At 42.0% G+C, this 26,627-nt stretch overlaps 1 protein-coding gene across 2 annotated transcripts; it reads right to left on the minus strand.

Moving 5' to 3' along the window:
* Nucleotides 1-2,844: 2,844 nt before the first annotated feature.
* PLEKHO1 (pleckstrin homology domain containing O1) lies at nucleotides 2,845-13,872 on the minus strand. 2 transcript variants are annotated; one of them, XM_051992775.1, is made up of 6 exons: nucleotides 13,606-13,872; nucleotides 12,636-12,782; nucleotides 6,784-6,924; nucleotides 5,816-5,920; nucleotides 5,378-5,479; nucleotides 2,845-3,671 (listed from the first exon to the last, which is right to left on the minus strand). In XM_051992775.1, the coding sequence occupies exons 1-6, from the start codon at nucleotides 13,633-13,635 to the stop codon at nucleotides 2,970-2,972; spliced, it is 1,227 nt and encodes a 408-aa protein (XP_051848735.1). In that variant the 5' UTR covers nucleotides 13,636-13,872; the 3' UTR covers nucleotides 2,845-2,969. The 2 variants fall into 2 exon arrangements, with proteins under 2 accessions (XP_051848735.1, XP_051848736.1); XM_051992776.1 differs by lacking the exon at nucleotides 6,784-6,924 and having other exon boundaries at nucleotides 13,606-13,869.
* Nucleotides 13,873-26,627: the final 12,755 nt, after the last annotated feature.

Consider the following 26,627-nt stretch of genomic DNA (forward strand, 5'->3'; position numbering starts at 1 on the left):
AGAAGACCCCCAAATGGGGTCGGGAAGAGTCAGACCTGAATGAAATGATCGAACAACAATAACATCCTAGGGATGGGAACGAGGGGGTCTCAATGCAGCGTAGGGGGACAGAGGCTAGAAAAATAAAGCATTTAGTCTCCATTTAGGAAATAAAACTCCAAAAACATGTTTCTAAAGAAAGACCTGCTGTTAGCATGCCAGAAACTTTGAACTTCTTTTCTAACAATGATGACAAACTTGCTACTGATCCATCCTCACAATCATAACTGTAAAACAGTCAGCAAAGATTAAAAAGGGCAGACACTCTGGCCTTGAAATAGTGAAACAATCTAGGTTAAGCCAGGATTGAGTTTGTGAACTTGACCTCATTAGTACCAGATGGTAACCAATTGAGCTAACTGGTCTATGGATAACAGGAGTATGCATTAAAAAGATAAATTATCTAGTTTTAATATTTTCTAGGGATTTGGAGACTTGTTCTTGGGTACTGATGAATGGTTGAATAAAATAAGCATTTATTAAGGGCTTACTGTGTGCAAAGCATTAGGGATACAAATTGGAAATTAAGATAGTCCGTGCTCCTATGGAGCTTAGTTCTAATGGGGGAGATAATCGAAGGTTTTAGCTGCAAATCAGATGAAAATGTCCCTGGTCTTTAAAGTATACCTTAGAGCTCAGTTCTTCCCTTAGTCTCACTACTTCTGCTTTTTGGCATTTTTCTCTTGGACTCCCCTTTTTTAGTGTCTCCCCCATCTTTCCAATCCCCTGGGAAACAAGACTAAGTGGCATGTTTTAGGAATACATGTCATTCTGATTCTTTGTCTCTCCTCTTGTTACGTGGGAGTGACTAGGAAGAAAAAAGGGAGAAAAGGGGGAAATGCTGGTAAAATAAAATGAAAATAAAATAAGATGGAAGATTTAGAAATAGAAGAAAGTGTAGGTTGAATTCAGACTGTGGGTGGCCACAAAATTTGCTGGGTCAGGGGATTTTGAAGGTCTTATATCTTTAGCACCCCACAATTGTATTTTCTTGTTCCAATATCCCAGATGATCTCCAGCCTGGGCTGTGGGGAAACCAGCCTGGTTATTTAAGCCCCAAAGCAGCAGCATCTATTCCCCATCAAAGAAAGCACCTTCAGAAAAGGTGCTTACTGAGGGTCCTGAGAAAGAATTTCTGACTACTAAGAAGTGGAGAGATGAAAGATTTGGTGGAAGTTGAAGAGTTATCTATCTTCCTAATTGGGTTGGCAAGGTGGGTGGGGAGGTGACATCAGGAGGAGAAATGGAATAATCCTGGGAGCTAGCCTTGGATTTGTGAGGTGACAAAAGGGTTGTGTTTCTCCAAGGACTACTTTCCTTTAACCCTCTTGACTCATCTCCAGAAAAACTGGAAAGTGAGAGGGAGAATGTTGAAATAGGAATGGATCTTTCTGTTTGGGTTGTCTTGTTGGTCACGTCCCCTTAGATTTTTCCATTTCCCCATACACAAGCCTTCCTGTTTCCTAGATTGAAGGGTTGAAAGACCACCCTGGGTAATAGAATCATAAGGGTGGGTCTTTCTTTTTTCTTTTTTTTTTCCCTTCCTTCTCTGTCTCTGTCTCTCCTCCTCTCTTTTTCCCCTCCCTCTCTTCCTTCTCTCTTTTTCTCCCTCCCAGAAAGGGCCAGTTTTAAGCTCTAGCTATCTCTATTTCTCTCTTTCTTGAAATCATTGACCTGTCTTTTCTCTCCCCTCCCCCTCATCATTGTTATAAATAACAAAGGATAAACAAACAACTTGAAGTGTAAATTGTACAGGATTTCTCATAAACAAAAATGCAAGGAAGCCTCGCACCTGTTGGTGGATCAGAGGTTTGAGTTAAGTGGTGTGGGTATGTGTGTTGTGTGTGTGTTGTGTGTATACACCTTCACTTTCTGAGGCAGGGACAAGTGCTCTTGGGGGCAGGCAGGGTAGGGGGAAGGACCCAGAAAACTCTGGCTTGCTAAAAGAGGAACACGAACATGTGTTTGGTTTTCCCCCTCTCACCTACCCAGCATGCTCCCAGTTTCATTCTTAGATCAGTTCTCCCTTGGGGTCAGCTGTCCCTCATTTCCCTGCTAGAGGAGTCCCACCCTCCCAAGAAACAAAGAGAACCATCTCCTCCTAGTTATACTATAAGCATCGTGTCTTTAAACTCATTCTGAGGTGGAGGGAGAAGTAAACACCCACATAAGAAATATAAGAGAGAGAGAGAGAGAGAGAGAGAGAGAGAGAGAGAAAGAGAGAGAGAGAGAGAGAGAAGAGAGAGAGAGAGAGAGAGAGAGAGAGAGAGAGAGAGAGAGAGAGAGAGAGAGAGAGAGAGAGAGAGAGAGAGATCTCAAATAGCAAGGAAAGGCTGATGTTAGAATGATCATATCTGATTGCTGATTGGATTCTACAACTCTCTTCCTTTCTCTACACGCCTAGCCCCTTTACTGATACCAGGGGCTGGAACAGGTGGAAGTGGAACCCACCTCCTTAGAGTCTGGACTTTCTGGCTAAAATTTCATCTTTAGAGGGCACATGGGTAGGGAGAAATGATTATTCCCTCCGCCCCCATTATACTAGGATTGGAAACAAACATACGGCTTCTGTATAGGGGTAGGGAATGGCAGAGAGTCCAGCTCTGGGGAGTCACCCTCCCCATATCTCTAGTGCTAGATGAGAACCTGGCCAGATGGCCTCCAACATTTCTTTTCTCCTCATTGGGTCCAGATCGCTACAATTCAGCTGGAAACCCTTCTCCCTCCGATCTGAGCCCACTCTATGGCTCCGGAGGGAAAGGGGGAGGCCACAGGGGAGAATTAGGCACCAGCGGGAGCCATGAGTTGTTTTTTGCTTTTCTTTTTGGATTGCGGTAAATTAAAAAAACAAAACGAAACTTAACAAGCCCTCTCCCAGCGTCCGCCCGTCCATCCCCTGAAGCGCGCCTCGGAGCCGCTTCCCCGCTCCCTCACATCAGGCTCTTGCGGTACTGGCTGTGCTGAGTGGTGTGTCTGAGCTGGGAGTCTGGGCTCTGAAGGTCCATCTGCCTGTACAGGTCCCTCAGCTCCCTCACCTCCTGCAGTACTTTCTTTGCCTGGCTCCAGTTGGAGGACGCTTCCCCGAGCAGTCGCTCAGTCTCCAGCAGGAGCTGTTCTGACTCAGAGTCAGGGGGAGAGCGCGGAGGGTCCTTGGCCTTTCGTTTCCCATCCCCCAGCCCCTGCACCTCCGCCAGCAGCTCCTGCGTCTTCTCCAGTTTCCTTGCTACTAGGTCCTGGATCCGAGACAGCTGTCCGGGGGGAGGCGGGGTGGGGGTGGAGTGCTCCTCGGGCTGGAGCGGGCCGTGGGCTGGGGCAGCATCCCGCTGCGACAAGATTTCTTCCAAGGAAGCGCACCGGCCTTTCTCCGAAGGCGTCTGCTTCTTGGGGGCCTGGGGAGTGTAGGGGGCCCCCTTCTCCGGCTTCTCCCAAGGCCGGGGAAAGCTGCGGCCCCGGTCCAAGGGAGGATGGATCCGGTCTGAGTCTGCACGTCTCCTGCCTTCTGCCAGCTGGGCCATAGATTTGTCCAGGTCCACCCTGAAGCTCTCTGCACAAGAAGTGGGGTCCTCCGGGGAAGGGTCTTCCTCCTGGATCAGGTCCAAGGTCAACATTCCATCCGAGGTAGAGGTCGAGGCCTGCACCGGGAATTAAAACCATCAAGGTCATGAATAGAGATACCCAGGCAAGGGCTACTCCCCCTCAGCCCCCCACTGCTGTCTCCTTTGATTCAATTCTAGACTACAAACATATATTAGAAGCCTCCTTTGTGCTGGGGAATTAAACACAGGGAGAAGCCAATTCTGCCTTCCAGGTTCTTTTCTACTTGTATGTGATCATTGACACTTGACTATTTGAATCCATGTAAGGATTTTTCATGTGGGAGGGAAGCATCTTCAAGTACCCACTGTAGGGTTCCACACTGAGGAGATCTTCGGGATCTCTTCATCCATATCCCCAGGGAGCTGGGGTGGAATGGGAAGACAGGAGTAACTGAAGCATGAGGTGGTATAGCGGACAGAGTGTTGGGCTCAAACCTGGACTAGCTAAGTCACATACTTTCCATCTGCCTCAGTTCCCTCATTTGTAAAACGGGAATGATGATAACACCTACCTCAAAGGATATTGTGAAGATAAATGGCATCATATTTTTTAAAAATGCTTAGCACTTTACTCTGGCCAACAATATGTGCTGCAAAATGTCTATTCCTTCCTCCTAGCTACATGACTTCAACTCCCTCTACTATCCTGACCTCATATTGGGACCTTAAAAAGACCCAAAGAAGGTAGTAATACTCAGAATTATTAACCCCTTTGAAACTTGGACAATTATATAGCAGGTTAGCAAACTTATAAAAATATGTTAATTGAGACTGATTTTTATATAGTACTTTCTATATGCATTGTCTCACAAGCTTACTAGCAACTCAGTGATAAGTCACTTGATTGACTTTCTTATACATTACCTCATGCCATCTCTTGTAGGTTTTTTAAAATTCTTGCAGTATTACTTAAATTTTCATATTTTACCTCCCTCCTTGACTCAAGTGTCTTCTGTCTCTAATCTTTCTTCCACAGAAACACCATAGTGATATTCCCAAAGTACCAGACTGACCATGTCATATTCTTGCTGCATTCAAAGCCCTTCCCATTCTAGCTCCAATCTATCTCTCCACACTTTCTATTAATTATTTCCTTACATACATTCTTTAATCTAGTTAACCTGTTCTTCTGGTGCTATTTCTGGATCTAACCACCGATTCTCCTCTATATCTGAAATGCACTTCCTCTTTACCACATTCTGCCCATTAGAATCCATCCCTGGTTTCCTTTAAAACTCAGCTCAAGTATTGCCTACTACATTTAATTCCCAGCCCTGCTGCCCTGAGCTGCTAGTGCCTATCCCCACAACTGTATTTTATTTTATTTATATTTACATGTGGCCATGCGTTCTTCCCCTAATAAAATGTTTCTTGAGTTTCAGAACTTTTATTTTTGTCTTTGTATTTCCAGCCGTTAGTAGGGGAATAATAAATGCTTAATGATTGATTGATCTTTCAATTAATGTTCCTTGAGCATATGATTTATGTATTGTAGATTAAGATTTTTTTGCATGTTCTACAACATGACACTTTCTAGGCAGTTGGTATATATTAAGTATTTCTTGAATAAAAATTTTGGGAATGATTCATAAAGCATTTAAGGGAAACTAGGAAGTCTATCAGATGTAAACACAGCCTTTAGAGGCTGATGGCAAGACAGACACCCATCTACAAAGATGTAACCTGGTGCCATTTTATAAGATAAAATCTTGGTTAGTAGGGAAACTCTGGTTCTTACGTACCACAGCCATTAGGTGTCCCCGGGTTGGGGGACGTCGAGAGTGCTGGATCTTCGCTCTGTCACGGGTGGGATGGGCAAGGAAGCTGTCCTCTTCAACAGTGACCTGGCAATGAGAAGAATTGTGTTCTCTAGAGCCTCCCTCCTTCTGTCCCAACTTCCCTGAAAACATCTGTGCTAGGGAACAGTTCCCATGACCTGTCTCACAATACATCCCCTGGATTTCAGGATCTCTAGTTTTGAAAGAACCTCTAATCACATCCTAAAGTGGGAACAGACCTGGGCAAGAGATCTGGGAAGGGGGTAGGAGGAGGTAAGCATGAGTTTGAGAGAGAGAGGGAGTTGGAGGGGAGCAGGTCATTGGGGCCAGTCAGTTAATTCGGCTTTCCTCTTGGTGCTAGCTAGACCTGCCCATCTCCACACTGATCCCCACCTCACCAACCTCATCCAGGATTCGGTTCTTGGCTCGAGTGATGGCAGAACTGAGGGCGTTAATCCAAGACTCCTTCTCCTCCGGACTCACTGCCAGGAAGATCAGGTTGGGTGCCTGGTTGGGGGTGGTGGGGAAGATTTTTGTTACAACAGGGGGGATCACAGTCAATGCCCCTGCCCCTGAGGGTAATTTGGAGACCTCGTGGTGAAAACACCAAGATGTCCGATTAGTTTTGGCTCCACCTTTTCCAGGAGGGAGATTCTATTTCTGTCATTCTCTTCCCCCTCCCCACAAACCCATACCACCTCTTTAGGGATGTTGCTATGTCCCCCGCTACAAAATTGCACAACTGGGCGCCCTGTCTCGGAAGTGATCATGGATTGGAAGGGGAAACGTATTTTGTACAGGAGAGAGTCTTGGGCTCGCTGTTCTGGGCCCTAAGCTCAAATGAAGTATGGATGTGAAGGAGAGAATATTGAGAGGGACACAGGTGATTATGCAGCTGGAGAAGAGAAGGCTGGTGGTTGGGGGGCAGCGAAGGACAGGCAAAAACCAAAAAAATCAAAAACCAAAAAAAAATGGCTCTTTACATGTATGAAGGAACATTTTCCAGGAAATGGGAGTTGCTGCTGTGTGTTCACTTAGACAAAAGGAAATAGGCTACAACTTGCCTCTTAGGGACAATGTAAGCATTCACTCCCAAGAAAAGTAAAGGGGCTTTCTTCTCTGGGCAAATTTAAGAAAATAGGATGGGTATCAGTGGGCAGAGGAAAAAAGCCTGAGGGACTGGGAGAGACTGAGGGATGAATGCTTTCCAAGAAAAGGTCAAAGCTGATGTCGGGGGAGCCTGGGGACTTGAGACTTGGGAGGTAAGAGAGCTCCCTGAGACAAACAGTGAGCATGTGTGTGGGAGAGATCTTCTCAACACCGCTGTGTACAATAAGCGTCCAGGGGGCCAAGGCGGTGGGGACACATACCATATTCCCAGGCTGTTTGGAGTGTGCCAGGGTAAACTTGCTGTGATTCTTCTTGCTCCGGCTCTTGGATTTCCGAAGCTCCTCGCATTTCTCATAGTCGCTCAGGTCAAATACTTCCTGGACATTTTTCTCATCTTTTATCTAGGGGGGCGGGGGCGGGGTGAATTGGTGTGGGGGAGATAAGAATTATTTGGCCCTTTCCCCCATTCACTCATTTGGTTCAAACCAGCCCAGGGAGAGGAAAAAACCAAAAACAACAATCTGGGGTGGTCGCCTGTCAGGAGGCCTTGAGAGGTACCACTGAGAAGGGAGGAGTTGAGAGGGCTCATGTATTAACTTCTAGCTGGAGGATTTGTTCACCAACTCGATATCCCCTATTCTTCTCCATCAGGACAGAGTTTATACTTTCTTGTTCCTACTCTTCCCGTCTTCTCTCTTGTCCTTAGAGGACATGGTTTCACTGGCTACATTTATCCCCTTAGTCTGGAGAAGGCAGAGATGATCTCCCCAGTCAATGGAGGCTGCTAAATCAAACTCTTTTAACCTTTCTCTCCAGTTCATCTTTGTAAACTTTCTCTTAGGATGCTTTCAGAGCCTTTCCCCAATGTGTTCTGGAGTCAGGAGACCTAAAACTGGCTCTTGGGTTCATTTGGGTCTGATTAGGTCAGAGCTCTTAATCAATTCTATAAATAAATTAGTCCAAGATCTTAGCAGGAAGGAGGTAAGAGAAGTTAGGCTAGGGAGGATCCACTTGTAGCTTTCCCACTACAACGACACTCACTATGGGTGCTCCTCACTCTGCCCCTTCTTAGCTCCCCATCTTTACTATATCTTCTTATAAAGAGACTAATTTGCCTCTTGTATTTCAGTAACCAGATGGTCATAGCAAGAGAGGCTCATTCCCTGTGCTGCAAAGTTTGTTCTGTATAGGTAAAAGTTACAAATGCTCTTTTCAATCTCAGGATCCCCCTTTAAGGCCCTGTGTCAATTCAACCTTAATTCGTTGAGTTTATAAAATCATCTAACAATAACAATAGTTAACACGAATAGAACACTTTACATCCTACAAAGTATGTTTTTCCTTGCAAAAATACTATGAGATGGATATTGTAAGCACTATTAGTCCCATGATACAGGCAAGAAAACTGAGTTCTTTAGAGGTTAGGTGATTTGTTAAATAAAGGTCATAGGCTAGGAAATGGTAAATTCCAGGTCTTCTGGAGCCAGTCTAGTGTTCCCTGCAATGAACTTCCAATGCTACCTCTGACCGAGAGGTATTTCCAGAGACAGAGTTCTTTTAAAGAAAATACTTTACAATCTCTTTGAACATCCATCCCATTTTGAGAATCAAAGGTTCCAAACTATTTAAAAAAAATTTGGTTCCTAACTATTAAGAAATTATTTCATGTATTTAATCTTAATCTTTCCTTTTGTAATCTCCTTCTAAGAATCTACCCTTACTCCTATGGCCTTCTCTGGTCACAACAAATCAAACTTTCTTTACCTTTTCCCCCAGGTTCATTTTTTTAAACTTTCCCTTACAGTCCTCTTCTATCCTTTCCCAGAATGTCTCCCATCGTCTTCTGAAGCTGGGAGACCTAGAACTGTGGAAGTAGACGTAATCAGTTTCCCAAATGAATTAGTCCCCAATCATTTAGGGACTTTAGAGTTAGAGGTTTATATTAGGTGTATGGTTGGGGGAGAAGGTAGCATCTGGTACTGTTTCTCCACTAGTTGGGAGGCCTGGTGTGAGGGGGGCCTTTGAGGATAAGCAGGCCATACTTTCTGGAAGAGACACAAAACCAATCTCCACGTGTGACTCCAAATGCTGGCCTTGTTATGGATAAACACACAACTACATGTAGCTACATGTCTCCCAAGTCCCCCCTGGGACACAGCCCCATGCACAACAGAGTCCCCCAGTCAATGATAACCAAATTCTCACACTCACAGAATACTGAAGCACACATGTTTTAGAATTACAAGCTTGGCACTCCAGAGGAGACTTTGTCCCTTCCAAATCAGACAAATGCAGGTTTTTCTACCAGTCCAAATGCCCTTATCCCCAACTCCTCTCCAATGTCTACCTATTCTTTGGAACCAAGAACTGCTGTATCGTATTGAGCGCCTAACAAAAAGTTCATCTTTCCAGCTGCTCAGCTCCAATTTGGCTTATACTTTGTCTACTTTGTCTTTTTTCATAAAACTCTCAGACCTTTTTTCCTCTTATCTTTTTACATTTTGGGGGGTGGGGTAGGAAGGAGGAAGGGGAGGAAAGGAACCAAGGACTCTGAAGCTACATTGGTGGAGGTGTGGCCAGATCCTGGCACGGAGCTCCTAAGTCAAGAACAATTCCCAGAAATATGGGCAGGGACATAAAATGATGTGTCACTTCTCTTTCTCCTCCTTTCCCATAATTAAGAATATTAGCAGAAATCAGAAGTTATGGAGAGGAAAGCAATAGGTGTGTGTAAGGGAAAGAGCACAAGAGTGAGTGATTTGTTCTTTTTTTTTTTTTCCCTGGAAAAGAGGAGTGGATTCCTCTATAATCATAACTGAGAAGCTGGAAGAGGCCTTAGGAAAAAGGGAAAATTGAGATGGATACTAGGTAAGATAGGAGAGAAACAGATAGAAAATACAAGGGAACATTTCAAGGGGTCAGGTCAGGGAGTCTGGACCTCAGTTTCCTTCATGCATTTTATTAAGGCTTTTTATTTCATCAAAAAAAAACATGTTTTGTTTTTTCTTTAGTTTTTTTTTTTTTAAATAAACATCTCAGCCTTTGTTTTGACCCCTTTGCTCCAATTATTCCAAAATCTTTTTGAGGGCGATTTCTATTCCCACAATGTCAGCACAACTTATCTTGAGTACCCTTAGATCTTTCTTGAAAGATCTTGAACGCACCTTCGTGCTATGAAGTGGAAAACTTCAAAATGACATACATAGGTTGCTTTTAGGAAGGGAATTTGTGGGAGCTCAGCTTTTAAATCCCTAAAGAAACTCCCTCTTGGCATTAGAGGGTCCGTTCCCTCTTGGGGTTGCCTGTCTGTTCTATGGTCCCCAGGGCTGAAAGGTAATTGGAAGGAGAAGGATAAATATGGGAAATTTACTAGGAGCCGGAGGTATAGAGACAAAGACATTCTTGCATCATTTTACCATCACCATGACTAGCATTTATATAGCACTATATATGTTAACATTGTTGATCTTGCATGAAACAACTTATAAATGAGCTAAAATAAAATAGATAGTGTGTCACAAAAGTCTTGGTGTGATTTTAAATTACTGAAGTTTAACACTAAGACGAAAGTCTACTTAAAGCTATTAAAGCTTAAAACTTCATTAGGATATACACTCTTTAACTTTCCCTTTAAAAACTTAAATTTATACTTTAGAGTCCTCAAGGCTCAGTCCTGTCAATGCTCAAGCACTTTGGGGGAAAAGGCTGTTTTGGTCTGAGATGGGGACTTGATCACCCTCTATCTGAGGTTCTGGGGGAGAGATTGTGAGGGAAGTATGGGAAAATCCATACCCTTCTTTATGAGCCCCTAAAACTTAGGCTGTTTTCTGCATAGAAAATGTCTCCCAAGAAAAGGGAGACATCAATTTATTTGTTTTCCAGATCACCCAATGCATTTATCTGCCCTAATCCTTTCTACTGAAGGACCAAAGCTACACTTTGAACCTCTCCTTTTAGATCCCCTCCACCATAACTAACCAGATGCTACTGATTCATAGAACACTCAACATCTCTGCCTGAGGTCATCACATCCCTCCCTCTGCCTCCACACTCCAACTTTTCTCTCCTCTAGGCAGGGGTCAGTCACCCTGACCCTTCCCATGACTAGCCCCTTGGTAAGACACAGACAAGAAAGGGATGCCCTGTTTCCCTCTGTTCCTTTCTATTCCCTCCTCCCCCTCACCATAGTTGTGTTTCCCCTTGTGATATGACGTGTGGGAAGTCCTCCCTGACTGTTCTCTGATGTTTCCTGCCATTATGAAGTTCAGGGAAAACAGATGATACACTTTGACACTTGTTCAGGAAAACCAGAAAACTTTGAAAAAAAAAATCCTCTGGAGGAATTATATATATGTGCATATGTGAAGTTGAAGGGATATTTTCCTGTCAAACAATTTCCTAAAAACAAATCGGCTTCATTTCTTTTTCTTTCTTCCTCTTCTCTGGGTCCAGATTTTCTCCAGTATTTAAAGACCCAGAATCCCACACTAATTATTTCCTCCCCCCCGAGGCAATTGGGGTTAAGTGACCTGTCCAGGATCACACAGTTAGTAAGTGTTAAATGTCTGAGGTCATATTTGACTTCAGGGTTAATGATCTATCCAGTGATACCACTGCCCCACCATAGCGATTTGGAAAAACAGGAGTTTCCCGCTTAAAGAGGAATTTTGAGGGTAGAAGGTTTCTAGGTCTTTCTTGCTCAGCTACAATCTTGATTTCTCCTGTGCCTTTAGTCTCCAGACAAATGTGTAGGATTTATTTATCCAAGCACAATCTTCAGAATAAGAAAAGCTGTGTCTGAAAGCACGGCCTGGGAAGTTAGAATCCAAGGAGGACTTCCCCCAGTCAGTGCTGGGTAGAGAGAAAAGGGAAGAAGAGGAGGCAAAGGAAGTCACACTATCTTGACTGGAAAGTCTAGGAAGAGTCTCTCACTGTGTGACTCAGAGGTAGCAATAAAGACAAAATGACTTCTGGCCAGGGGGTCTGTTTAGATTTCTCTATAAACTCTATAAACTAAGGTCTATCTATAAACCATCTTTTTCCTGGTTTGAGATACTAGGTCTTTTTCTTCCTTCCAAGGAAACACACAGAAAGCCGGGGGTGGGGAGAGAGGGAGGAAAAGGGTAATGTCCAGGATCTATGACCAGGACCTGGCCATCCTAACTCAAGAGGAGTTGAAGTTTCTAGTTTAACTACAGAACTGGAGCTGGCTGAGGAAAAGACAAAGACTATTGGTTGCATTTTCCCCCCACTATGGTTTCCTCCTTCAGGGAGGCAAAAAAAGGAGATATGTAACACTCTCTCTGGTCCCCAATTGAGTTGGAGTTTTTTGCTTGTTTGTTTTTTCCCCCCTCTGTCCTTTTTATTTTCCTGGGAGGTAAGGGAGGGAAAAGAGCATAATAGACATAGAATAAGAACTTAATAAATGTTTGTTAAGTTGAATAGTGACAAATAGAATCCCCCAGCACTCACAAAGCTACACATTCTATCCCGGGTCACATTAGCTGACTTTCACATATCCCAGTGATCTTGGGCCTTGTGTGTGTTATTATTCTATCTCCCTTATGATTCAGTGCAGTTGAGCTGTTGATATGATCAATGTATGGCCTCGCTAGAAACAGGAAAAGGGAGGGAGCTTGGCTGGGGGGTAGAGGGTGGGGGGGTGGACTGAGCAGAATGTTTTAGCAGCAGCAGAGGAAACAATTCTGTCTGCAGATGGAGGCTGCAGACAGGGTTGGGGGTGGGGTAGGAGGGGACACTGGGGGAAGGGCTCCCCATTTTATCAGAAGGGGTTTTTATTTTGAAATCTTGGGATAAAATCATCATTGTTTTCAGAAAAATAGATGCAGGGGGAAAACCACCAACTAGCTTCAAACTCAATGTCTGTCACCCAACTCAGGGCATTTCTCAGCAAAGGGCAACCTTGTCATCGGACAAGGTGTGGTGGGGGATAGAGAGTCTGCTCCCTCAACTTGCTCTGGAAATACAAATATGGTTTATGGGGGTGGGGTGGGGGTGGGGAGGTAGAAGTGAGGGGATGTAAAAGGCTGATGGAGAGAATGAGGGAAGGTGGAGAGGAGAGCTGAGGTGACTGAAGGCAAGGGGATCCTACCTCCTTCTCAGAGATGTAGAGTTGGTCCCCCTTCAACACCACGTAGCGGTTTTTCCAGATCTCCCTAAAAATCCCTTTCCCACAGAATTTCCGCACCCAGCCGACCTTTTCAGGCAGTGCGGACTGATGGTTTCCATCCTGGGGCCCCTGCCGCAGGGGGTGGGGGGTGGGGAAGATAAGAAGCACATTAGTGAGTGATAATTTCTTCTTTCTCCCGGTTTCTCCTAGCTGCCTCCCTCCCGGTCTTCTGGATCACCCTAGGGGGCTGGAGAGACTGGGGAAAGCCAGTGAGGTTCCCGCCGGTCCTCACTCCGGGCAGTCAGTCCCCTTCCCCATCCTGACCTCCCTCAGCCTGAGATAAACAGCTGAAACGGCCCAGGAGAGGTGATGCGGAGGCTGGGAGCTCAGGCCTCGGGGAGGGAGAGGGGGGGAAAAGTGGGGACCTGTGACTCTTTCTCCCCCTGTCCCTTATCCTCTTCCTCCCGCCCCCGCCCCCATTTTCTCCTTTCCGAAGCTCCGGGTTAAGGGCATTTTATGCTATTTTCATTGTCTTTTTTCTAGCTCTCCACCGCAGAACACGATGCAAACTGCTGCTGGTTTCCCAGCACAGAGGAGGTGGGGGGTAGGAGAGAAGCCGAGGCTAGTACTACCCATCTCGACCAGTTTCCCCCCAGCAGAAAGCAGCCCAAGGTCCTTGCCCCTAAGTAGGGTGACAGGCTCAGGGACCCGCGGAAGGCAACGGCATCCCAGAGATTGAATGAAATGTAAAACCTTCAGACCGGGATGGCAAAGGAGAAGGGGGGAAGGGGAGCGGGCGCGGTGTGGGGGGGGGGAGGGAGAGAAGGGGACAAGACTCTACGCTCCCGAGGTCCCTACTTCCCCGCAAAACAGGCCGGAACCCCGGAAGGAGATGTTGGGGGGTCCTGGGAGGATTAAGTCAACTGAATTAGAGGAAGCCAGAGACACTCACCCTCTTGGTGGAATTGTTCTTCTTCATCATCCCGGGTGGGCACGGGCGGAGGGGAGGGGGTGGGGGCCGGCCCGGGGTCCCGGTGGCCGAGGCCGGTTTGATGTGGCTGGTTCCAAGGGGGAGGGTGTTGGAGATGCCCCCGGCGCCGCCTCCTCCTCCTCCTCCTCCCTCTTCTCGACTCTCCCTGTCTCCCTTCTTTGTAGCTCCGGTTACACTAAGGGCCGGCCTCCCTCGCACTCACACTCTCACACACACGCATGCCTGCCCCCCCTCGGCTCCCTCTATCCCGCCCCCCGCACGCCTCCCATCCCCATCCCAGCGCACGCACAAACACACGCCCGCTCTGGGGCTGCTCTCTCCTCGGACCCGGCTCTCTCTGGGCGAGCCAGCGGGCTCTCGGCAGCTCCATCCACAGTTGCCCGCCCGGGCCCGCTGACGTCGCGAGTTCAGAATAAAGGGCGAATCGCCGAGCCCGACCTACCGTGCAGCTCCCCCCTCCCTCCTTTGTTTCTGACACACCAGGGGTAAAGAAGGGGAGAAGCGAGATCGAGACAGGGAGCCACAGGAGAGAAGTGGAGGGAGGCTAGAGAGATGGAGAGGAGGCCCCTGGCCAGACGCGCAGCGAGAGGTGGAGCCAGGGAGGCTGCGAGCGTAGCAACACACACGGAACGGGGCTCGGGACGCGAGCCCTGCAGACACGGGGGGAGGGTCTCGGGGGCAGGGGGCGCAGCGAGCCGTCCCAGCAGCCAGACCCGCTTAAAGAGACAGGGATTTCTCAGAACTGGCACTTGGGAGCTTCTCCCCCAAGAGCAGGGCTTGTCACCTCTCCATTTTGGACTTCCCTCCAAAGGAGGGCGCGTGGCTGGGTAGGAGAGCTCTGGGAGCACGGAAGGTGGCAGAGAAAGTGATCTAAGGAGTTGAGGTGTTCTGGAAAACTTTTCTGCTTTCTCTCTTCCAGGGGAAGACTGCGGGTGACAAAGGACAGCAGAAGGGGAAGGGAGGGACTGAGCAGAGGGAGGAAGTTCTGATTGGGAAAGAACCCCCCTAGCCAGTCCAATTCCAGGAGAGCCGGTGGTTCGTAACCCAGCGTCCCAGGGTCCTCAGCTAGGGGATAAGGAGAGAAGGCTGGGGCTCCCAGATGGCTTTGGACAAGGCTGAGGGAATGGTGCCTTCACTATTTTCGGGGATGTTAGTAGGATACCAGATTAGAAATGACAGCTCTTTGAAAATTAAAATTCTCTGGAAGTGAAAAGGATAATAATAATTGTTGGGAAAGAAGGATGGTCAAGAAAGATCATAGATGTGCAGTATTTGGGCTCATGCATTGTCAGGCTCAAGATTAGAGGAAGGCCACTCTTCATTCCCATTCCCAGGACACTGGATGGACCTCCTGTGAAAGATTTGTAAGAGGACATGGGCCAGAGTCACATGGGAGAAAGACAAGGATAGTTTGAGATGTGCGGTGAGGTAGCATAAATGAGATCCTCGAGTCACCAAATTATTATTAAAATCCCAGCTGGTAGGTAGGAGACTAATTTCCCCCTCCTCCTGGAATTTACTTAGGCGTGGGGATAAAGGTTAAGGGACATCCTATTTAGAGGCAAATAATAAACGTGAGGAGTGTTTCCCAATGTTCCCCACATACCTGTAAATTTTGTGACAGATCAAGAGGAAATCTACCGCTCTACTATCCATTCACCTTTCTCCACTGCACATCCCAGCCACATTAAATAAAAATGATGGCAGTTCCTTACATTTATAAAGCAATTTATGGTACCCAATAATCATTTTTATTGTATCTTCAGAATAGCTCATAGAGTAGGTGATTTGATAGATCAACTCAAATAAGACAGATCAAGAAATAGGTTGAGAGGTAGTGATTTTTTCTAGTCTCTGAATTTGTTTTACTGTTTGAACTAGGACTAGAACCCTGCCCCTTCTCTGTCTTTGTCTTATACAGGTCTATCCATGCTCCATTCCCTTCTTTGGTTACCCACAATCTCTGTCTTCAAGTCTATGTGTCCAAACAAAGATGATGAGGAAACAGGCTTTTCTGATCATCAAGCAACAAGCAAGTATCTATTAAGCATCTGCTATATGCCAGACAATCAGGGAAGGAAAATGAGCACTTATTGAGTACCTACTATGTGTCAGCTGTTTTACAAATATTATCTCATTTGATCCTCACAATAACCCTGAGATGTGGGTGATATCATTGTCCCCATTATACAGTGGAGCAGATAGGTTAAGTGAATTGGCCATGGTCACATAGTTAATAAATATCTGAGGCCAAATTTGAATTCAGGTCTTTCTCACTTCAGGCCCAATGCTCTATTCATTTTACTACCTAGCTGCTTCAGGGTCCAAAGACAAAAATAAAATGCCCTGCCCTCAAGATGTTTATATTCTGTGGAGGAAATAATACGCACACACACAGGAAAATATTAAATAATTTGGAGAGATACTAATGCAAATTTTTTCTCTTTCTCTTTATTGTGAACTTAAACTTTAACAAACATTTAAAATATGCTAAGAATAGAAAAGAAGATTACATATGGAATAGAACCTTAGAACCTTCAAGAGTTTCTTTCCTTCTTTCCTTCCTTCCTCTCTCTTTTTAAAAATTAAATGTTATTTTCTTTTCAAGTTGAACTCTCTTCCTCTTACCTCCTTTTCTCTTTCTCTCTGATTCTTTTACAAACATGTATAGTCAAGTAAAACAACTTCCCATGTTAGCTATGTCAAAGAAAAAAAGGGCTCTTTGAATCTATCATCTTTTTATCAGGAGGGAAGTAGTGTGTTCTATTATAAGTCTTCTGGAATCGTAGTTGGATGTTTTGTGTTAAGTTAAAGTCCCTAAGTCTTTCAAAATTGCTTTTCTTTCAATATTGTTGTCATTGCATAAATTGTTCTTCTAGTTCTGCTCACTGCACTCCACACTTCACTCGTGCAAACCTTCCCAGATTTTCTTATAGTATTAAATTTTTACTTATTTTTTGTATTTTTAATCAAGTTTTTATGAAACCATTCATCCTCTTCATCATTTCTTTTTTTTTTCCCACAAGGAAATTGATAAGTGACTTGCCTAGGGTCACACAGTAGTAAGCTTTAACTGTCTGAAGCCAGATTTTTTTTTCCTTTTTTAATTGTTTTTTTTTTTTTTTCTAGTTAGCCATGTATATTAACTTTTTAAATAGGCATTGCTCTATGAGTCACATTGGGAGAGAAAAATCAGAACAAAAGGGAAAAACACGGGAGAGAAAAACAAAAAAACAAAAAAGAAGTGAATATAGCCTGTGTTGATTTACGTTCAATCTTCATAGTTCTTTTTCTGGATGCAGATGGTGTTTTCTATCCAAACTTTATTGGGATTGCCTTGGATCACTGAACAACTATGTCTTTCATAGTTGATCATCAAATAAACTTGCTGTTACTGTGTACAATATGTTTCTGGTTCTGTTTGTTTCACTCACCATCAGTTCATGTAACTCTTTCCAGGTCTCTCTAAAATCACTTTGTTCATCATTTCTTTATAGAACATTAATATTCTATTATCTTCATATATCACAACTTGTTCAGCCATTCCCCAATTTATGAGTATCTATTCATTTTCCAATTCTTTGCTACCCCAAAAAGAGCTGTGAAACCAAATTTGAACTCAGATTCTCCTGTCTTCAGGGCTGCTACTTTATTCACTATTCTACCAGCTGCCCACTTCTTCATTGTTTCATACAGCACAATAATATTCCAGCACATTCATATATCTTAACTTGTTCAGCCAATCCCCAATTAATGGGCATTCCCTCAAAAAAAGGAATTTCTATTCTGTACTATTGCATATTAAATTCAACATGATAGTAACAGCACTGCTTGTTTGTGTTCCTGTATGAAATTCACATCTTTTTTGTGAATTTTTAATGTTTTGTTGATGCTCTTTTCTTTCTTCTTCTTCTTCTTCTTTTTTTTTTTTTTGTATCACTTGTTACTGCCTATCAACTCCTCACCAATTCTTCTGGTGCTCTCCTTTTAAATAAACAAATGTAGTCAAGTTAAACAAGTTGATATATTGGACATTTCTTAAAATATGTTTCATTTACACCTCTAGCTTATCACCTGTCTGCCAAGATGTGGGAAGCATGCATGTTTCATCACTAGTCTTCTTAAATCATAATTGATTATCAAATTTATTAGAATTCCTAAGTTTTTCAAAGTCTTTTTCTTTTACACTATTGTGTTCAGGGTAGAAACGGTATTTCTGGATCTGGTCACTTCACCTTGCATCAGTTTATACAAATCTTCCCAGGTTTCAAGAAATCCATGATGTTTCTCATTTCTTCCAGACTTATACTATTCCATTCCATTCATATATCATAATTTGTTCAGCCATTCTGTAGTTGATGGATATTCACTTTGTTGACAGTCCTTTGCTATAACAAAATGTCACTGGAAGTATCTTTATATCATAAAATTTATTAGTTTTGGGAGGAAAGAAAAGAGACAAAAAGCAAAGAGTAATTGGCATAAAGAGAGGTAGAGGTCTACTAAGGCAGAAAATTGTATATATTGTCAGAGATGATTATTATATTAGTGGGTTTTGCTTAATTGTTTTTCTTTGTTATTGTGAGTTTAACGGGATAAGAAAAAAATTATTAAATCACAGAAACAAATTTGAAAAAAAAAGTTTCGAAAAGAGAGAGAAAACAATGGCATGTGTTATTTCTTGAGGGTTTTGCTAGCAATAAAGTATAGTCAAGCCAAGTCAACAAGCATTTATTTGGGGCCTATTGTATATAAGCAAAGATATACAAAAAAAGGTTTAAAAAAAAATGGTCCCTGACTTCAAGGAACTCACAATCTAATGATGAGGGAAGGAGATAATATGCAAATGGCTATGTACAAACAAGACATATACAATACAAACTGGAGATGGAAAGCACTAACATTAGAGAGAAACCTGGAAAGGCTTCTTGAAGAAGGTGAGATGTTAGTCAAAACTTGAAGGAATCCAGGGAAGGAAGGGGGTGAAATGAGGAGAAAGAGAATTCTAAAGCATGAGGGAATTGAATCAAAAAAATGGAGTATCATCTGAAGTGTAAGTAAAGAGGCCAGATTCACTAGCACAGAGTACATAGAGAGGAGTAAAGTAGAAGCCTGTAAAGGTAAGAAGAGAGGAAGTTATGGAGGGCTTTAAAAGTCAAACAGAGGATTTTATATTTTATACCAGAGGCACTAGGGAACCACTGGAGTTTAATTGAATAGGGGAGTGACATTGCTAAACCTACATTTAGGAAGAACACTTTGACAGCTGGTGGGGGAGGGAATGGGGTTGGGAAAGATGAGGAAGGGAGATCAATAGGAAGGCTATTGTAATAGACCAGATGTGAAAGGATGAGAGCCTATACCAGGGCAGTGGGGTGCCAAAGGAGAGAAGGGGACAAATTTGCCATGTTGAAAAAGTAGACTCAACAGGACTCAGAAACAGTTTGTATATGCAGGGCAAGGAAGAATAAAGTGTCAAGAATGGTACCTAGTAAAATGTTCAGGTGACTGGAAGGATACTGATACCCTGGACAGTCAGAGAAATTAGAAAGAAAGGAGGGTTTAGAGTAATAACAATTTCCTTCTCTGGTTTAAAATTTCTTACCAACCAACTTGCCTGTGGCAATTCACAAATGCTTGTTCCCACCTTCTTCATGAGTTCAGTTTTGGACATGTGGAGTTTAAGATATCTATGGAATGCCTAGTTCAAGATATCCACTAGGCAGTTGGAGGTGTGAAAATGGATTACAGAAGACACGATAAAACTGCACAAATAAATCTGACAATCATCAGCACTGAGATGATAATTGAATCCATGGGATCTGGCAAGATTACTACGTGAAACAGTATAGAGGAAGAAGAGATGAAAGTTTAGGGTTGATCCAGAGCTCTAGTCCAAAGGGTTTCTGCTGAAAATAAGCATTTTTCTATCACATTTTTCTCTGTCCTGTTTTTTCAACATCATGCATTCATTCACTTGGTAAATGGCTACTATGTTCAAGGCACTGTATTCCCCAGACATTGCTTTGGTTAAGAGAAGATGGAGTTCTATGAAACATAAAATAGAGGGTAGCTAAAAAAATCCTAAAGTAGTGTTCAGATGCCAAAACAGATACATGTGGGCTGCAGAGTCTTCCCTGCCTGCTTGCTCTTTCCTATGTTACATAAATCTTGGGCTTTCCTTTTCGATGATGACTCTTATCCTATCTCCTCTGTTTATTAACTTCAACTCCCCTCATGGCAACCACTCTTCCTCATTCCATTTCTCCCTTTTTTTGTCACCTCACCCCTCTTTTCTCAATCTATTCCATTATTCTGTTCCTTTTTTCTTTAGACTTGCTCCTATTCTCCTACCAGGAAAACCCAGGTGGAATTTGATTTTGGAGATCATTTCTAGGGGCCAAGTCTTAAATGAGCAGTTTGTTAACAGGATTTCTGGATTCTATTATACATTTCCATGGCCCCTTTCTGTTTCTAGATGCAAGGTTATTATAATAATAAACAATAGGTGTTTAAATTTCTACAGTGTCCTACCATTTACAAGGTGTTTTCATATATATTGGTCCTATTTAATCCTTAAAACAATCCAATGAGGTTAGTAAGAAGTTATTATTTTTATCTCACAGAAAAGAAAAATAAGGTTTAGAATAGTTAAATGGCTTTTTCATAGTGATACTGCTAATAAATGTGGAAGCTAGAACTGGAACTTGGGCTTTCTGAATATACAAGCACACTAATATTCCTTCCTAACCCCTCAAAAAAAAAAATGCTACCATTTACTTAAGAAACAAGGAAGTGAACACTTCCCTGCTGGGAAAAAGAGAGACAAAGATTATTAGTCTGGGGTAGCCATGAAAAACAGGAGTTCTGAATCATTTTGTCAGCCTCACCATCATGGGTCAAAAGACATGAAACCTCATGAGACTCTCACACACACTTCCTCATATAGGAATTTACTAATTCTTCATATATTTTGGTGAAAAGGGAAGGAAGGTGGGAACAAACATTTGTGAATTGCTATAGGCAAGAAATTTTAAACTGGAGAAGAGAATTGTTATTATTACTCAAAAGCAATACTCCTGATTTATGTGGAGTACACAAGATTGCCTAGATAATATATAAATGGAATAGGATAGCAGAGGGTGGGCACTTAATGAAAAATGATGCTTTTTAGAAGAAAATAGATGAAATGTACAGGAAGGGAACTAGAACTGGTAATTCTCATACAAAAAATGCCTGTGCCCTTGTCTTTTAATTAGGAAATGCTAATTTTCATAATAACTCTGAGTCTCTTGAGAATTGGCCCTAGATTTGTATTTCTTTGAGCTCTTAAATCCTAACAGTGTCACATATACAAGTGTTCAATGATGATGATGTGAACACTTAGAGCTTACTAGAAAGAAGAGTAGTTAGAATTTCCCTTCTGCCATTTACTTCTTGAGATGTTGATTTAATTGGAGGAAATTTATTCCTCAAAGCTTCAATATCATAAGTGAATAGAGGAGAAAATGCTTGTTAAAAAATTTTATTATTTATCTATTTTAATATTCTTTTCTTTTTAAATTTTTAGTTTCTCTCCCTTCCACACTCTCTGAGAAGCAAGTAATAATATATCAATTATACATATGAAATCATGCAAAATCTATTTCTATGTTAGCTATACCTTCTTCAAAAAAAAAGCAGGAAAAATAAAGTGAGAAAACGATATTTCAATTTGCACTCAAAATTCATCACTTCTCTCTGGAGGTAGATAACATTTTTTCCATCATGAGTCCCTTGGAATTGTTGTGGATCATTGTATTGATTAGAATAGCCAAGTCTTTCACAATTGATCATTATTACAACATTGTAGTTATTGTGCACAATGATCTCCCAGTTATTTTCATTTCAATTTGCATAGTTCATATAGGTCTTGGCATGTTTTTCTGAAACCACTTCCCCTTTTCATTTTTTATAACACAAACATCACAACTTGTTCAGTCATTCCCCAATTGATGAGCACCACCTTGATTTTCAATTCTTTGTCACAACAAAAAGAGGTGCTACAATTATTTTTGTATGTTATGAGTCCTTTTCTTTTTTCTTTAAACTCTCTGGAATATAGACATATAATGTGTGTGTGTGTGTGTGTTTGTGCAGTGCTATTGCTGGTCAAAGTATATATGCAGTTTTATAGCCCTTTGGGCATAGTTCCAAATTATTCTCCAGAATGGCTGGACTAGTGTACCACTCCACCAACAATTCATTGGTGTACCTATTTCCCCTCATCACCTCCTGCATTGTCTAGATAGATGTGAGGTGATACCATAGAGTTGTTTCAGTTTGTCTTTTTTTAATCAATAGTGATTTAAGGTATTTTTTCATATGACTATAGATGGTTTTGATTTCTTCTTTGAAAAAATTCATGTTTATATTCTTTGACCATTTCTTAATTGGAGAAAGTTTTATTTGGTATAAATTTTAGGGTAGATTTAGTGTAAAATTGAAAAAAAATAGGCCTTTATCAGAAAATTTTGCTGTAAAAGTTTTTGATATTACTTCATTGTCTATAATATCTTTGAGCACAATGTAGTTTCCCTAATTATCTCTTCTAATTAGGTCTATTTTTGCTTTTTCTTTGTCTAAGATAATGATTGCTACTCCTGTCTTTTTTTTTACTTCAGCTGAATCATATTAGATTCTGCTTCAGCCCTTTAACTCTGTGTGTCTCTTGTAAACAAGTTTCTAATTCATTCTGCTGTCCATTTCCATTTTTACAAGCAAGCTCATTCCATTTACTTTCACAGTTATGATAACTGTTATGATCCATATGATTTTCTTTTGTTTCTTCTTTTTCTCTCTCTTTTTATTGTCCTTCCTCAAGTTTATTTTGCTTTTAACCACTGCCTCCCTTAATCTTCCCTCCCTTTTATCATCTTCCCCTTTCTATTTCCCTATTGAGTAAGCTAGATTTCTATACCCAACTGAGTGTATGTATGTGTATAGTGTGTGTATTTGCGTGTGTGTTTCATGTGTGTGTGTGCATATATATATATATATATTTTCCCCTGAAGGATTACACTCAGTTTTTCAGAGTGATTGATTCTTGATTGTAATACAATTTCTTTACCTTCTGAAATATCATATTCCTAGACCTCTGATTCTTTAATGTAGAAGCTGCTAAATCTTGTGTGATCCTGACTATAGTTCCATGATATTTGAATTGTTTCTTTCTGGGATGATTGAAGTATTTTTTTTTAACCTGGGAGCTCTGAAATTGGACTATAATATTCCTGGGACTTTTCATTTTGCCATCTCTTTCAGGAGATGATCAGTGGATGCTTTCAATTTCTATTTAGCCTCTGGTTCTAGACTATCAGGATAGTTTTTCTCGATAATTTGTTGAAATATGATGTCTAAGCTCTTCATTTGATTGTGGCTTTCAAGAGTCCAACAATTCTTAAATTATCTCTCCTCAATCCATTTTCCAGATCAGTTGTTTTTTTCAATTATATATTTCACATTTTCTTCTCCCCCCACTATTTTTGACTTTGTTTTATTGTTTCTTGATGTCTTATGGAGCTGCCATTTGCCCAATTCTAATCTTTAAGGAATTATTTTCTTTATGAGATTTTGTACCTGTTCCCGTTTAGTCAATTCTGCTATTTAAGGTTCTTCAGTGAAGTTTTGGGTCTCTTTTATCATTTAGCTATTTTTTAACCTGAGACAATTGGGGTTAAGTGACTTGCCCAGAATCACACAGTTAGGAAATGTTAAGTGTCTGAGACCAGATTTGAACTCATATCCTCCTGACTTCAGGCCACTGTACTCTATCCACTGTACCACCTAGCTGCCCTACCAATTCTGTTTTTTAAGATGTTTTTTTCCTTCAGTATTTTTCTCCCTCTTTTATTTAACCAGGAAGGGCCCCTGGTCCCTGGCAGCTGAAAGTGTTAGTGCTTTTTTTGCCTTGGAACTGAGACCAGAACCTTTCTCCTTTGTGAGTGACCATCAGTGTTCCTCTAAACCTTAGAACTATGAACTAGAATTGCATATGGGCAATAGAGCTATCAGCTGGCACCTGCTATATTCAGTAGCAGCAAAGTGTCCCCGTGATATTTTTCTCAGCATTTGTCTGAACTACTCACCATCTCTGGGCTGAGAGTTCCTAAAACTGCTACTGCTGTAGTTCTAGACAGGCCTCCACCCAAGTGTCAGAGGTGTTTCCTGCTGAACTCCTAAGTTTTCTTAGGCTGGAAAATGTCTCACCTGATCTTTTGCCAGCTCTGCCACTCCAAAATTTGATTTGAGGCATTATTTTAAAGTTGTTTGGAGGAGAAAATTGAGACTCAGCTGAATTTGTTCCCTCAAATCTGCCATCTTGGCTCCATCCCTCATTCTCAAAATGTTGTTTTAAAGATCAGATGAGATATGTGAATATAAAATACTTTGTAGACCCTAAAGTGTGACAGTGATGTCAGAACTTAAGATTAGAATTTAAGAGTCTTGTAGATGAAGGGGAGGAAAGGCAGGATTGACTTTTTAAAAGACTCTTAAAAACTGTCCCAACCTTTTGTGCATTTTCCAAAACTGATCCAAACATTCTGGAAAACAATTTGGAACTATGCTCTAAAGGGCTATCAAACAAGCAGTGTCTCTATTGGGCCTGTAACCCAAAGAGGTCATAAAAAATGGAAAAGGACTCACATGTGCAAAAATGTTTGTGGCAGCCTTTTTTAGTGGTAAGAAACTGGAAACTGAGTGGATGCCCATAGCCAAATAAGTTATGGTGTATGAATGTTATGGAATATTATTGTTCTATAAGAAAAGACCAGCAGGATGATTTCAGAAAGTTCTGGAGAGACTGACATGAACTGTTCCTAAGTGAGCAGAATCAGGAGAACATTATACACGGCAACAAGATTATACAATGATCAATTCTGATGGACATGGCTCTGTTCAACAATGAGGTGATTCAGGCCAATTCCAATAGACTTGTGATAGAGAGATCCATTTGCATCCAGGAGAGTACTAGAGGGACTGAATGTGGATTACAACATGGTATTTTTTCACCTTTTTTGTTGTTGTTTGCTTGCTTTTGGTTTGCTTTCTCTTTTTTTTCTTCTTTATTTGATTTTTCTTGTGCAGCATGATAATTGTAGAAATATGTATAGAAGAATTGCACATGTTTAACATATATTAGATTACTTGCTGTCTAGGGGAGGGGGAAAGGAAGGAGAAGAATTTGAAACACAAGGATTTGCAAGGGTGAATGTTGCATATATTTTGAAAATAAAAAGCTATTATTTAAAAACAGATAAAAAATAGTTAAAAACCACTTTTCTTGCTAGCTATATACTCTCCCAAATTTATTTCAAATTTACCATTTCTATTTTACTTCTTCATTTTGTCTGTAATCTCTTGTCAAATAAACTTACCTTTTGGCAAAGAAAAAGGTCATTGTGAATTCTTCACATGTAAATTGCTGTCAAACTCCATTATCTGGTGCTGAACCCTTTGGGTTTGGGGCCTTTGCTCATAGCTCTTCTCAATCCCATCATCTGATGCTTACACTAATCTCATCAAATTTGCTCTCAGAGTTGTGAAAGAATGTTGATCTCTTTGGTCTTAAAATTCTGGAAGATCAAACAGTTCTCAAAATCCTGTCTCACTTCAAAAATATACTGACCAGTAGTACTCAAATGTTTGCATGGGTTATATAGTCCATATGATGGTACTGAAAACATAGATGGCATTCATGTTATATTCTTAATTGCTTTCCAATATAAGGAAGTGAAAACTTATGCTTATGCTGAAGTAGGAAAAGCTGCTACAGAGATCAATAGAAAAAAGTGGTGGGGGGAGGTTATGGAACACATAGACCTTACTGATGGAGGATGGAGGATTATATGTTTGAAAGCTCTTCTGCTATTCTGTACTGATTTGTTTGATTAGGGAGGTAGACAGGAATTACATAAACAGTGCATAAACTATAATAGAAGTTACAGAAACTGGCCCTGAATATTCCCAGAGTCTCCAAGATGTGGACCTCCCACTAGGGGAAGGATGATTCAGCCCTGATCAGTCTCACAGAATAAGCTCAAACTGGGCCTTCTGTCTGCTGGATTCAGCAAAGAATTCAGAATTTGGATTTGGCCTGGAGTCAGAATTCAAGGTCACCTCCTTCTGGAATGGTACCAACAGAGCACATTTAAAGATCAAGGGACATTTTGCTACAGTTCAGGAAGACAGGAGCAGCAGCATGCTAAATGCCCTCAAGACAAGAATTCAGGATCAGGATGCTAGGAAATGGTGCCCACCATATTGTGGCTGGGAAATAGAGATAATATCGGGGTTGGGGCCATTCCAGCCCTTTAGGAAATCATCTCCAATTCCAATCACTCTTCCTGGGTCCTTCCTTTATAGCAACAACTATAGTATAGTGACCAATTGCCACTAATTGGTAGAGAGGCCCCGGAGCCCTGGGAATGGCACGAATCCACAGACCACCACCCCAGCTCCCAGCTCAGCCCTCACCGCCTTTATTTAGGAACGCACCTCCAATGGAGAAAGGGTCAGTCATCCTTGACTTCTGCCAACAAAGCCATGCCCAGGGTGGGCACGCCAACCTAGCTGAAGCAGCAAGGATCCCTGAGGGAGAGACAGGAGGCAGCATGGGCTGAGCAAGTCAAACCATCTTCTCTCAGATCCCTATGGGAAGATCCTAGCATCCTCAACCCACGAGCCCTAGGGATAATCCTATTAAACAATGATATTAAAAAGGAGAGAAGTGATTCAGGCAACTTTCCACTGGTCTTGTGATGAAGAGAGCCATCTGCACTCAAAGAGAGGACTGTAGGAACTGGGTGTGGATCACAACTTAGTATTTTTGCTTTTTTATTGTTGTTTGCTTGCATTTTGTTTTCTTTCTCATTTTTCCCCCCTTGATCTGATTTTTCTTGTGTAGCACAATAATTATGGAAATATATATAGAAGAATTGCAC

Source organism: Antechinus flavipes, chromosome 4 (assembly GCF_016432865.1).
Source record: "Antechinus flavipes isolate AdamAnt ecotype Samford, QLD, Australia chromosome 4, AdamAnt_v2, whole genome shotgun sequence".
NCBI classification, from domain to species: Eukaryota; Metazoa; Chordata; class Mammalia; order Dasyuromorphia; family Dasyuridae; genus Antechinus; species Antechinus flavipes.

Excerpts from the sequence above, each read along its gene's own strand:
- PLEKHO1 (XM_051992775.1), bottom strand. The coding sequence starts at position 13,635 with ATGATGAAGAAGAACAATTCCACCAAGAGG. Across the intron at positions 12,783-13,605 it reads AGAACAATTCCACCAAGAGG|GGGCCCCAGGATGGAAACCA; the intron begins GTGAGTGTCTCT and ends CCCCTGCGGCAG. Across the intron at positions 5,921-6,783 it reads CCAAACAGCCTGGGAATATG|GCACCCAACCTGATCTTCCT; the intron begins GTATGTGTCCCC and ends ACCCCCAACCAG.